The following is a 14,892-nucleotide window of genomic DNA, read 5'->3' as shown; positions in this document are numbered from 1 at the left end:
GAGAATTCTCTGTGTAATTCTCCTGTGTGTTCTCCTTAGCTCTCCTTTAGAGAAGCACATTACAGTCAAACTTGTCCAATTTTAGGCACATTTGTGAATGATAAATAGGGGCATTATTTCTCATGTGCGTTTTTAGGGGCAAATATAGGAGAATAGTAATGATAAATAGGGGCATTATTTCTCATGTGCGTTTTTAGGGGCAAATATAGGAGAATGGTAATGATAAATAGGGGCATTATTTCTCATGCGCATTTTTAGGGGCAAATATAGGAGAATAGTAATGATAAATAGGGGCATTATTTCTCATGCGCATTTTTAGGGGCAAATATAGGAGAATAGTAATGATAAATAGGGGCATTATTTCTCATGTGCGTTTTTAGGGGCAAATATAGGAGAATGGTAATGATAAATAGGGGCATTATTTCTCATGCGCATTTTTAGGGGCAAATATAGGAGAATGGTAATGATAAATAGGGGCATTATTTCTCATGCGCATTTTTAGGGGCAAATATAGGAGAATGGTAATGATAAATAGGGGCATTATTTCTCATGCGCATTTTTAGGGGCAAATATAGGAGAATGGTAATGATAAATAGGGGCATTATTTCTCATGTGCATTTTTAGGGGCAAATATAGGAGAATGGTAATGATAAATAGGGGCATTATTTCTCATGCGCATTTTTAGGGGCAAATATAGGAGAATAGTAATGATATATCGAGTCCAGTGTGAAATCTTTGGAAACAAAATCACAAAAATCTTAATGTATGATTTTTTCCAAATCAATGTGTTCTATTCTAGAGCGCTGAGCTTGGAAAGAGGGCGCCACGGTGGATCCGTGACAACGAGGTTACTATGTGCATGAAATGCAAGGAGCAGTTTAATGCTCTGACACGACGAAGGCACCACTGCCGAGCATGCGGCTACGTGAGTACAACCACAACCGCGTACTGACATGTATTGTTAGAGATTCATTCTGTAATGTGATAAACTGACCACAATATCACGTCTCATGCTCTGCAGAGTCTGCTGCTGATCCCAAGATCATTGTCTTCATTGCTCTATGTAAAATGCACATTAAACTCAAAATTAAATCTCCCATTGAATGTTTGTTTAAAGGGACAGAACAGTCAAAATAAAACTTTTATTATTCAGATAGAACATGGCATTTTTAGCAACTTTTCAATTTACTTCTGTTATGAAAGTGACTTTGTTCTCTTGGTATCCTTAATTGACGTGCATACTTAGGTAAGCTTAGAAGCAGCAATGTGCTGCTGGAAGCTAGCTGCTGATTTGTGCATGCACATATATGCCTCCTGTCATTGGCTCGCTTGATGTGTTTAGCTAGCTCCCAGTAGTGAATTTCTGCTCCTGAGCCTATTCTTCAACAATGAATACCAAGGCAACCAAATGCTTTTGATAATAGAAGTAAATTGGAAACTTGTTCATGAACCTTTACTGTTCCTTTAAGCATAGTATAGTACCATATAGCATAGCCATTATATGTTTTGCTTGATTTTCCTGTGATTTATCTCTGCCAAGTCTGATTTTTCCAGAATGCCCAGAGAGGCTAATGAGCATAATGTGTGCTTAGTTTTACACAAGCTAAACTGACCCTGCTGCAATATACACATTAAAGGGACATGAAACCCCCCCAAAAATATTTCATGATTCAGATAGAGCATACACTTTAAAACAACTTTCCAAATTACTTTATCTAATTTGATTTGTTCCATTTGTATCCTGTGTTGAAATGTATACGTAGGTTGGCTCAGGATCTGGGAAGCTAGCTGTTGATTGGTTGCTGCACATATATGCATCTTGTCATTAGTTTACCAAAGTGTTCAGCTAGCTCCCAGTAGTTCATTGCTTGACCTTCAGTAAAGGATACCAAGAGAATGAAGCAAACTTGATTATAGACGTACTTTCAAAAGTTGTTTCTAATTGTATGAAATAGTTTTTGGATTTCATGTCCCTTTAAGTGCTAGATTACAAGTGGCGCTCTATTTAGCGCTCCCACTCGACCATTAACTTCACTAGAAGTTAACTTGTGTGTGCCTCAGGTAGCACGTGTATTACAAGTTGAAAGTAAAAAGTTTGTGTGCGAGCAAAACCTGACACGCAAAGAGTTGAGACTTCAGATATTGCGACTGCGTTAACATATTCTCCCCACAGACTTCAATGAAGCGTACAAACCTATACTCGCACACTAACCTGATTGCGTTTAAACTAAAAGCGCTAAATCCGTCATGAATTTTGCATATTTCACATATCCGTTCTTCACATAGAAAATATTTTCTATGTATTGTTAAATACATATTTATATATGTGTATGACGATTTTTGGGTAAAATATATATCTATAGTGATATATATATATATATATATATATATATATGTGATATATAGGTATATACAGATATATATATATATATATATATATATATATATATATATATATATATATATATATATATATATATATATATATATATATATAGGAATATCTATGAACAATGCATAGAATATTTTCTATTATGTAAAGAACACATTATAAAATATTAATATTGATAAAAAAAATAATTTTATGTTTCCAGGTATTTGACGGCAAAGAGCTCCAGTGTGTATATGTGTATTTATGTGTGTGTGTTTATATGTGTGTGTATTCTGATGAAGGGGATGTAAATCTCCACCAAAACGTTAATAAAATTTTGGCTTTTGATATCCAAATATTCCTGAGAGTGCACTTTATTGCTGTTATATGATAATACATAACTGCACCCAGGTAGCTGTCTCTTGGTGGGTAGATCTGCTGATTGGAACATTATATATATATATATATATATATATATATATATATATATATTTCTTTCTTTCATGAGCTATTGACGTATGGGATATACAATCCTACCAGGAGGGGCAAAGTTTCCCAAACCTCAAAATGCCTATAAATACACCCCTCACCACACCCACAATTCAGTTTTACAAACTTTGCCTCCTATGGAGGTGGTGAAGTAAGTTTGTGCTAAGATTTCTACGTTGATATGCGCTTCTCAGCATTTTGAAGCCTGATTCCTCTCAGAGTACAGTGACTGTTAGAGGGTTGTGAAGGGCGTATCACCTATTGAATGCAATGGTTTTTCTTGCGGGAGATCTATTTCATAGTTCTGTGTTATCAGTTGTAGAGTCGAGATTAATCGCCTACCTCCCTTATTCAGATCGACGATATACTCTCATATTCCATTACCTCTACTGATAACTGTTTCAGTACTGGTTTGGCTATCTGCTATATGTGGATGGGTGTCTTTCGGTAAGTATGTTTTCATTACTTAAGACACTCTCAGCTATGGTTTGGCACTTTATTTATTAATATAAAGTTCTAAATATATGTATTGTACTTATGTTTGCCATTAGTCAGGTTTATGTATATTTCCTTTTGCAGACTATCAGTTTAATATTTGGGAGAAAAACATATTTAGGAAAATATTTTTCTTACCTGGGGTGTAGTCTTTTTTCAATTGACTGCTTTTTCATAAAATTTTGCGGGCAAAATTAGGCTTGCGAGGGCACAAAATGCCAAAGTTTATTGCGTCATTTCTGCCGCGAGAATTTTTTTGGCGCAAAGGTACGTCCGATGACGCAATTTTGTTATTTCCGGCGCCTTAGTTGACGCTGAGTTCCTTGCACAAGGTTACATCTACAATGACGTGAGTGTGTCATTTCCGGATGTTGTTAGCATAAAAAAAAAATCAGTTTGTGTTGTGCGTCATACTTGGCGCCAAATAATTTAATTATTTAAAACCCCATTCCTATATGCCTCTTGCCTTTTTCTATATCAGAGGGCTTTGCTGTTTGCATTTTTTCCCATTCCTGAAACTGCCATATAAGGAAATTGATCATTTTGCTTTATATGTTGTCTTTTCTCTTACATTTGCAAGATGTCTCAATCTGATCCTGTCTCAGAAACCACTGTTGGAACCCTGCTGCCTGATAACAGTTCTACCAAAGCTATGTGCATTTGTTGTAAATTTGTGGAGATTATATCTCCAGCTGTAGTATGTAATAGTTAATAATAATGATAAGCTTTACATGCAGAGAATGTGTCCATCAGTAATAGCACAATGCCTGTTGTTCCTTCAACATCTAATGTACATGATATACCTGTGAATATAAAAGATTTTATTGCTGATGCGATTCAGAAGGCTTTGTCTGCCATCCCGCCTTCTAATAAACGTAAAAAGTCTTTTAAAACTTCTCATAAAGTTGATGAAATTTCAAATAACTGACAACATACTAAATTATCCTCCTCTGATGAGGATCTATCTGATTCAGAATATCCTTCCTCAGATATTGACACTGACAAATCTACTTATTTATTTAAAATGGAGTATATTCGTTCCTTGTTAAAAAAGGTGTTGATTACATTGGATATTGAGGAAACTAGTCCTCTTGATATTAAATCTAGTAAATGTTTAAATCTGTTTATAAACCTCCTATGGTTACTCCAGAGGTTTTTCCAGTCCCTGATGCTATTTCTGATATGATTTCTAAGGAATGGAATAGGCCTGGTACTTCTTTTATTCCTTCTTCAAGGTTTAAAAAATTGTATCCTTTGCCAGCAGTTAGACTGGAGTTTTGGGAAAAAATCCCCAAAGTTGATGGGGCTATTTCTACTCTTGCTAAACGTACTACTATTCCTATGGAAGATATTACTTCTTTTAAAGATCCTTTAGATAGGAAACTTGAAACCTATCTAAGGAAAGCTTATTTATATTCTGGCCATCTTCTCAGGCCTGCCATTTCTATGGCTGATGTTGCAGCTTCATCAACTTTTTGGTTGGAAAATTTAATGCAACAGGAAATGGATCCTTATTTGTCTAGCATTCTTAGCTTGCTTCAACATGATAATCATTTTATCTGTGATGCCATTTTTGATATCATCAAAATTGATGTTAAATCAATGGGCCCTATCTATCAAGCTCCGAATGGAGCTTGACGGCCCGTGTTTCTGGCGAGCCTGCAGGCTCGCCAGAAACAGCAGTTTTTAAAGAAGCGGTCTAAAGACTGCTGCTCCATAACCCTGTCCACCTGCTCTGAGCAGGCGGACAGAAATTGCAGGAATTCAACCCGATTGAGTACGATCAGGTTGATTGACACCCCCCTGGCCGCGAGTCTGCAAGGGGTGGCGTTGCACCAGCAGCTCACAAGAGCTGCTGGTGCAATGCTGAATACGGAGAGCGTATGTAAGACCTGATCCGCACTGTCTGATCAGGTCCGCCAGACATTTGATAATTTGGCCTCTATGTCTTCAGCTATTTTAGCTAGAAGAGCTTTGTGGCTCAAATATTGGATTGCTGACATGGTATCTAAGTCTAGATTACTATCTCTTTCTTTCCAAGGTAATAAGTTATTTGGTTCTCAGTTGGATTAGATTATTTCAACTGTCACTGGGGGGAAGGGAGTTTTTTCGCCTCAGGATAAAAGACCTAAGGGTAAATCTAAAGCTTCGAACAGTTTTCGTTCCTTTCAACAAAGTAAGGAACAGAAACCTAACCCTTCCCCCAAAGAATCTGGTTCCAATTGGAAACCTTCTTCAAGTTGGAGTAAATCCAAGCCGTTTAAGAAACCAAAGCCAGCCCCCAAGTCTGCATGAAAGTGCGGCCCTCATTCCAGCTCAGCTGGTAGGGGGCAGATTAAGATTCTTCCAAAACATTTGGGCAGATTTTGTCCAAATCAATGGATTCAGAGTATTGTGTCTCAAGGGTACCGAATAGGTTTCAGAGTAAGACCTCCTGTGAGAAGATTTTTTCTCTCATGCATCCCAACAAATCCAGTAAAGGTTCAGGCGTTTCTGAAGTGTGTTTCAGACCTGGAGCTTTCAGGGGTAGTCATACCAGTTCCGTTTCAGGAACAGGGTCTGGGGTTTTATTCAAATGTATTCATTGTCCCAAAGAAAGAAAATTCATTCAGGCCAGTTCTGGATCAGAAAATTTTGAATCGTTATATAAGAGTGCCAACTTTCAAAATGGTGAGTATAAGGACTATTCTGCCTTTTGTTCAGCAAGGGCATTATATGTCCACAATAGACTTACAGGATGCATATCTTCATATTGCGATTCATCCAGACCACTATCAGTTTCTGAGATTCTCTTTTCTAGACAAGCATTACCAATTTGTCGCTCTTCCATTTAGCCTAGCAACAGCTCCAAAAATCTTTTCAAAGGTTCTCGGTGCCCTACTCTCTGTAATCAGAGAACGGGGTATTGCTTATTTGGACGATATCTTGGTACTAGCTCAGTCTTTACATTCTGCAGAATTTCAAACAAATCAACTAGTGTTGTTTCTTCACAGACATGGTTGGAGGATCAATTTACCAAAAAGTTATTTGATTTCTCAGACAAGGGTCACCTTTTTAGGTTTCCAGATGGATTCAGTTTCCATGACTCTGTCTCTAACAGACAAGAGACTAATAAAATTGGTTTCAGCTTGTCGGAAAACTTCAGTCTCAATCATTCCCTTCAGTAGCTATGTGCATGGAAGTTTTAGGTCTCATGAATGCAGCATCGGACGCGATCCCCTTTGCTCGTTTTCATATGAGACCTCTCCAGCTTTGTATGCTGAACCAATGGTGCAGGGATTTAACAAAGATATCAAAATTAATATCCTTAAATACCAATGTTCGACTCTCTCTGACTTGGTGGTTAGATCACCATCGTATAGTTCAAGGGGCCTCTTTTGTTCGTCCAACCTGGACTGTGATCACAGCAGATGCACGTCTTTCAGATTGGGGAGCTGTCTGGTGATCTTTGACAGCACAAGGGGTCTGGAAATCTCAAGAGGCGAGGTTACCAATCAATATTTTAGAACTCTGTGCTATTTTCAGGGCTCTTCAGGTTTGGCCTCTGTTGAAGAGAGAACCGTTCATTTGTTTTCAGACAGACAATATCACAACTGTGGCATATGTCAATCATCCGGGTGGGACTCACAGTCCCCAAGCTATGAAAGAAGTATCTCGGATACTTGCTTGGGTGGAATCCAGCTCCTGTCTAATTTCTGCAGTTCATATCCCAGGTATAGACAATTGGGAAGCAGATTATCTCAGTCGTCAGACTTTACATCCAGGGGAGTAGTCGCTCCATCCAGATGTGTTTTCTCAGATTGTTCAGATGTGGGGTCTTCCAGAAATAGATCTGATGGCTTCCCATCTAAACAGGAAACTACCCAGATACCTGTCCAGGTCCAGGGATCCTCAGGTGGAAGCGGTGGATGCGTTAGCAGTTCCTTAGTGTTACCAACCTGCTTATATCTTCCCACTTCTGGTTCTTCTTCCAAGAGTGATTTCCAAGATCATCATGGAACAATCGTTTGTGTTGCTGGTAGCTCCAGCATGGCCTCACAGGTTTTGGTATGCGGATCTTGTTCGGATGTCCAGTTGCCAACCTTGGCCACTTCCATTAAGGCCAGAGCTTCTGTCTCAAGGTCCATTTTTCCATAAGGTTTTCAAATCATTAAATTTAAAGGTATGGAAATTGAACGCCTAGTGCTTAGTCATAGAGGTTTCTCTGACTCAGTGATTAATACTATGTTACAGGTTCATAAATCTGTTTCTAGGAAGATTTATTATCGAGTTTGGAAGACTTATATTTCATGGTGTTCTTCTCATAAATTCTCCTGGCATTCTTTTAGAATTCCTAGAATTTTACAGTTTCATCAGGATGGTTTGGATAAGGGTTTGTCTGCAAGTTCCTTGAAGGGACAAATCTCTGCTCTTTCTGGGGTTTTTTTCACAGAAAGATGGCTAAGCTTCCTGATATTCACTGTTTTGTACAGGCTTTGGTCCGTATCAAGCCTGTCATTAAATCAATCTCTCCTCCTTGGAGTCTTAATTTGGTTTTGAAGGCTTTACAAGCTCCTCCGTTTGAGCCTATGCATTCTTTGGACATTAAACTACTTTCTTGGAAAGTGTTGTTCCTTTTGGCTATCTCTTCTGCTAGAAGAGTTTCTGAATTATCTGCTCTGTCTTGTAAATCTCCTTTTCTGATTTTCCATCAGGATAAGGCAGTTTTGCGTACTTCATTTAAATTTCTACCTAAGGTTGTGAATTCTAACAACATTAATAGAGAAATTTTTTCCCTTCTTTGTGTCCTAATCCTAAGAATTCTTTGGAGAGATCTTTACATTCTTTGGATGTGCTAAGAGCTTTGAAATATTATGTTGAAGCTACTAAAGATTTCAGGAAGACTTCTAGTCTATGTGTTATCTTTTCTTGTTCTAGGAAAGGTCAGAAGGCTTCTGCCATTTCCTTGGCATCTTGGTTAAAGCTTTTGATTCATCAGGCTTATTTGGAGTCGGGTCAGGCCCCGCCTCAGAGAATTGCAGCTCATTCTACTAGATCAGTCTCCACTTCGTGGGCTTTTAAGAATGAAGTTTCAGTTGATCAGATTTGCAAAGCAGCAACTTTGTCTTCTTTGCATACATTTACTAAATTCTACCGTTTTGATGTATTTGCTTCTTCGGAAGCAGTTTTTGGTAGAAAAGTTTTTCAGGCAGCTGTTTCAGTTTGATTCCTCTGCTTATGTTTGAGTTTTTTCTTTTCATTATGAGAATAAACTTATTTTTTGGGTTGTGGATTTATTTTTTTCAGCGGAAAATGGCTGTTATTTTTTATCCCTTTCTCTCTAGTGACTCTTCTGTGGAGTTCCACATCTTGGGTATTACTATCACATACGTCACTAGCACATGGACTCTTGCCAATTACATGAACATAATTTATGTAAGAACTTACCTGATAAATTCATTTCTTTCATATTGGCAAGAGTCCATGAGACCCACCCTTTTTACGGTGGTTATGATTTTTTGTATAAAGCATAATTATTTCCAAATTCCTTTGTTGGTGCTTTTTACTCCTTTCTTTATCACCCCACTACTTGGCTATTTGTTAAACTGAAATTGTGGGTGTGGTGAGGGGTGTATTTATAGGCATTTTGAGGTTTGGGAAACTTTGCCCCTCCTGGTAGGATTGTATATCCCATACGTCACTAGCTCATGGACTCTTGCCAATATGAAAGAAAAGAATGTATCAGGTAAGTTCTTACATAAATGATGTTATATATACTGTATATGTTATAGTCCTTTATTTGTCAATCACCTTATACCATATATCTTTAATCCCTTATAACTTTTTATAATAATTTTTTTAATCATTTCTATCAGGTAGTGTTTATATGAGTGTAACTGTACTTTTAAATGTATTTATGTTGTGTTTTATTTTAACTCACTACCCTTTACACAAGTTTTTTTCATTGTGCTAACCCGATGATTGAAAATTGTGACTGCGCACAAGCAAACGCTTTTACTTACGACTTGTAATACACACACTATTACCGATGTGCGCAAAAAGCCGACAAAACTATTGCTTGCACATAAATATTAATGTGCCACTTGTAATCTAGCCATAAATGTTGGATCAGTGCAGAAACTCACCTGTCTTCTGATTGGCCAGAGTTTGAAATGCTTTAAAACATTTTTTTTTCATGTGTTGCTCTGCCCAACAGCTGTTCTATATAATACAGAGTTATATGGATGAAGAATATAGTAAAATAATGACATTAAATGCCTCATTCCTGCAGGTCGTTTGCTGGAAGTGTTCAGATTACAAAGCACCGCTGGAATACGACAGTGGGAAATTTAACAAAGTCTGCAAAGACTGTCATCAGATATTACGGGGAGGCACTGAGAGTGATGATAAGGAAAAGAAGCGTGGAATTCTGGAGGTAAAATCAAACAATGCAGACATGAGAGATTATTATTTATTTATTTGTAAAGCTCCAACAAATCCCATAGTGCTGAGTACATTGGTAGGGTGCACAGTTATACAAATTAATTGTAAAACAATACACATCAGACTAAACAGAATAAACTAATTAATAAAAGGGGAAGAGGGTTATTTACAATCTACAGAATTACTAAATTTGTAAGAATATGTTTATCTCCCTTACTTATAACTTTATTCATATTTGTATAATATTAACTTAATAACAGCACAATCTGGTACCTAATCTCATACAATTAATATAACTAAACAGTGGTATCTAGTCTAGTCATTTTATCAAACAGTCAATATGTTAAATTCCCACTTAAAGGGACAGTAAACCTTAAAAATAATGTTATATAATTCTGCACATAGTGCAAAATTATATAACATTATTTAAGTGCTATAGTTTTAAAACCCTTTATTCTCTTTTAATATGTAAAAATTACGGCGCTTTTACAGACCCGCTCTCTGCTCTCTGCTGAGCGGGTCTGTAATATTTAGTCAGCGCATCGGGCCAGCTGTATAGTCACAGCCCAGCCCGACCGCGCCATAGCACTAAGTGCAGCTCGCTCCTGTCACAGGAGCGAGCTGCACTTAGTCTTATGGCGCGGTCGGGCCGGGCTGTGACTATACAGCTGGCCCGATGCGCTGACTAAATATTACAGACCCGCTCAGCAGAGAGCGGGTCTGTAAAAGCGCCGTAATTTTTACATATTATAAGAGAATAAAGGGTTTTAGAACTATAGCACTTAAATAATGTTATATAATTCTGCACTATGTGCAGAATTATATAACATTATTTTTAAGGTTTACTGTCCCTTTAAGGAGTTAACTCACTAATTGCTTTTAGCAGTCGAAACACTAATATTTCACAAAGGGACGATCTAGTCAAAATTAAACTTTTATCAAATCTGCTTTGTTCTTTTGGTATTCTTTATTGAGAACTAAACATAACCTAATTTCTAAGCCCTTGAATGCCACCTCTTATCTCAGTACATTTAAACAGTTTTTCCCAGCTAGACAGCACTAGCTAATGTGTGCCATATAGCTAACATTGTGCTCACTCCTGTGTAGTTATTTGAGTCAGCACTGAATGCAAGTCTGTCAAAAGCACTGAGATAAGGGGGCTGTCAGAAAAGGCTTAGATACAAGGTAATCACAGAGGTAAATAGTGTATCAATATAACAGTGTTGGTTATACAAAACTAGGGAATGGGTAAAAAGGGATTATCTATATTTTTAATCAATAAACATTCTGGAGTAGACTGTCCTTTTTAAGAATGCAAACTTTGAGTATAGGTAGGGATACCACAGGCAAAATCAGCTAAAAGCTGATATGAAGGTACAGGAGCTATTTGTGAACAATTTAATACACTCCAGCAGGTTAACTGGAGAATTGGGAGCAAATTAAAGAGTAGCAATGGCTAGGGAGCACTAGTGTAGTAAAAATGTGTTTGTTGTTCTGCCTATTCAGTTACTAGTTAAAACTAACCAATCAGCACATAGCAGAGCTGAAGACACCATATGTAACCTCTTATCAGGCAAGTTACACCAGGAAGCTGTAAATCATAATAAAAGAATCACAAACAGATGATATCATCAAACAAATATTACAGATTATAATAACTAACAGGTAGATTACGAGTTTTGCGTTATGGGTGAAAAAGCTTCATAACGCTGCCTTTTCCCTATCGCTGCTACTACAAGTCTTGTAGGTACAGTTGTACCGCACACATTTTTGGCTGTCACGCAACGTAACTACTGCACCTTTCAAAAAGTCCTTTTTCAATGGGACTTCCACAGCTCCGGTATTACGAGTTTGCCTGTCCAGCCAAAAAGTGAGCGGTACAGCCTATAACTACAAGATCTGTACCACCACCTGAAAGTCAGTAGTTATGGCTATAACGTTACAAAGCTGTACCATAAAACTCATAACTAAAGTGTTACAAAGTACACTAACACCCATAAACTACCTATTAACCCCTAAACCAAGGCCCTTCCGCATCGCAAATACTAAAATAAAATTAACCTCTAATCTGCCGCTCCAGACATCGCAGCCACTATAATAAACATATTAACCCCTAAACCGCCGCACTCCCACATTGCAAACACTAGTTAAATATTATTAACCCCTAATCTGCTGCCCCAATGTCGTCGCCACCTACATACACTTATTAACCCCTAATCTGCTGTCCCTAACATCGCCGCAACCTATATTACTGTTATTAACTTTTAATCTGCTGCCCCCAAAATCGCTGCCACCTAACTACTCTTATTAACCCCTAATCTGCTGCCCCCAATGTCGCCGCCACTATACTAAAGTTATTAACCCCTAACCTAACCCTAAGTCTAACCCTAACCCTAACATAACCCTAACACCCACTAACTTTAACATAATTAAAATAATTCCAAATAAAAATTACAATTAATACCTAAACAATGCCTATTTAAAAATAAATACATACTTACCTATAAAATAAAACCTAAGCTAGCTACAATCTAATCTAAATCTAAATCTAAATAACTCATAGTTATATTGTATCTAGCTTAAGTTTTATTTTTAGTTCACAGGTAAGTTTGTATTTATTTTACCTAGGTAGATTAATTATTAAATAGTTATTAACTATTTACTAACTACCTAGTTAAAATAAATACAAATTTTCCTGTGAAATAAAACCTACACTTAAATCTAACATTACACTAAAATTAAATAAATTACATTAATGAAATACAATTAACTAAATTACACAAAAAAAACACTGTTACCCAAAATAAAAAAGAAATTATCAAATATTTAAACTAATTACACCTAATCTAATAGCCCTATCAAAATAAAAAAGCCCCCCAAAAATAATAAAACCCCTAGCCTAAACTAAACTGCCAATAGCCCTTAAAAGGGCCTTTTGCGGGTCATTGCCCCAAAGAAATCAGCTCTTTAACCTGTTAAAAAAAAAAAATACAAACAAACCCCCCAACAGTAAAACCAACCACCCTTACAACTAACCCCCCAAATAAAATCCTATCTAAATAAACCTAAGCTCCCCATTGCCCTGAAAAGGGCATTTGGATGGGCATTGCCCTTAAAAGGGCATTTAGCTATTTTACATTGCCCAAACCCTAAGCTAAAAATAAAACCCACCCAATAAACCCTTAATAAAACATAACACTAAACCCCGAAGATCCACTTACAGTTTTTGAAGACCGGACATCCATCCTCATCCAGCCGGGAGAAGTCTTCATCCAAGTGGCAAAAAGTCGTCCTCCAGTCGGGCAGAAGTCTTCATCCATTCCAGACGGCATCTTCTATCTTCATCCTTCCGACGTGGAGTGGCTCCATCTTCAAGACATCCGGCGCGGAGCATCCTCTTCATACGGTCCCAGCCGTACACTGAATGTTCCCTTTAAGGGACGTCATCCAAGATGGCGTCCCTTGAATTCCGATTGACTGATTCTATTCAATTAGATTCAATTAGATTGACTGATTCAATTCTATTAGCCAATCGGAGTTAAAGGGTTGAGCTAGCATTCTATTGGCTGTTCTAATCAGCCAATCAGAATTCAAGGGATGCCATCTTGGATGACGTCCCTTAAAGGGAAGCTTCAGTGTAAGGCTGGGACCGTATGAAGAGGATGCTACGCGCCGGATGTCTTGAAGATGGAGCCGCTCCTCGTCAGAAGGATGAAGATAGAAGATGCCGTCTGGATGAAGACTTCTGCCCGCCTGGAGGACAAATTCTTGCCGCTTGGATGAAGACTTCTCCCGGCTTCATGAGGACTTCTTGCTGCTTGGATGAAGACTTCAACTGGCTGGATGAGGATGGATGTCCGGTCTTCAAAATCTGTAAGTGGATCTTCGGGGGTTAGTCATAGGTTTTATTAAGGGTTTATTGGGTGGGTTTTATTTTTAGCTTTGGGTTTGGGCAATGTAAAAGAGCTAAATGCCCTTTTAAGGGCAATGCCCATCCAAATGCCCTTTTCAGGGCAATGGGGAGCTTAGGTTTATTTAGATAGGATTTTATTTTGGGGGGTTGGTTGTCTGGGTGGTGGGTTTTACTGTTGGGGTTGTTTGTATCTTTTTTTTTTACAGGTAAAAGAGCTGATTTCTTTGGGGCAATGCCCTGCAAAAGGCCCTTTTAAGGGTTATTGGCAGTTTAGTTTAGGCTAGGGTTTTTATTATTTTGGGCTTTTTTATTTTGATAGGGCTATTAGATTAGGTGTAATTAGTATAAATATTTGATCATTTCTTTTTATTTTGTGTAACTTAGTGGGGGTTTTTTGTAATTTAGTTAATTGTATTTCATTAATGTAATTTATTTAATTTTAGTGTAATGTTAGGTTTAACTGTAAGACAGGTTAGGTTTTGTTTTACAGGTAAATTTGTATTTATTTTAACTAGGTAGCTAGTAAATAGTTAATAACTATTTAATAACTAGTCTACCTAGTTAAAATAAATACAAACTTAGCTGTGAAATAACAATAAAACCTAAGATAGCTACAATGTAACTATTAGTTATATTGTAGCTATCTTAGGGTTTATTTTACAGGTATTTAGTTTTAAATAGGAATTATTTAGTTATTAATAGTAGGTTTTATTTAGATTTATTTTAATTATATTAAAGTTAGGGTTAGGGTTAGACTTAGGGTTAGGTTTAGTGTTAGTGATGTGGGAGGCCAGAAGTTTAGGGGTTAATAACTTTAGTATAGTGGCAGCGGTGGCGGCAGATTAGGGGTTAATAAATTTATGTAGGTGGCAGCAACATTGGGGGCGGCAGATTAGGGGTTAATAAGTGTAATGTAGGTGTCGGCGATGTCGAGGGCGGCAGATTAGGGGTGTTTATGTTAGGGTGTTAGGTTTAAACATACATTTTCTTTCCCCATAGACATCAATGGGGCTGCTTTATGGAGCTTTATGCTCCGTCATTGCAGGTGTTACGCTTTTTTTTTAGCTGGCTCTCCCCATTCATGTCTATGGGGAAATCGTGCACGAGCACCTCAAAGCAGCGCTGGTATTTGTGTGCGGTATGGAGCTCAACGCTGCCATATTGCCCGCAAAAGCCGTGTTTTTTAAAACCTGTAATAGCA

General features: G+C 37.5%; 1 protein-coding gene across 5 annotated transcripts in view; it reads left to right on the top strand.

Annotated features, from left to right (window-relative positions):
- FGD4 (FYVE, RhoGEF and PH domain containing 4) overlaps positions 1 to 14,892 on the top strand; it is a 374,120-nt gene that overhangs the window by 351,918 nt on the left and 7,310 nt on the right. For all 5 annotated transcript variants that reach the window (XM_053719017.1, XM_053719020.1, XM_053719021.1 and 2 more), the window contains exons 14-15: positions 800 to 925; positions 9,627 to 9,770. In XM_053719017.1, the coding sequence (XP_053574992.1) occupies positions 800 to 925; positions 9,627 to 9,770 (270 nt within the window). The remainder of the gene's footprint in view (positions 1 to 799; positions 926 to 9,626; positions 9,771 to 14,892) is intronic.

This window comes from Bombina bombina, chromosome 6 (genome assembly GCF_027579735.1).
Source record: "Bombina bombina isolate aBomBom1 chromosome 6, aBomBom1.pri, whole genome shotgun sequence".
NCBI classification, from domain to species: domain Eukaryota; kingdom Metazoa; phylum Chordata; class Amphibia; order Anura; family Bombinatoridae; genus Bombina; species Bombina bombina.
This window is presented reverse-complemented; position numbering and strand designations above follow the sequence as displayed.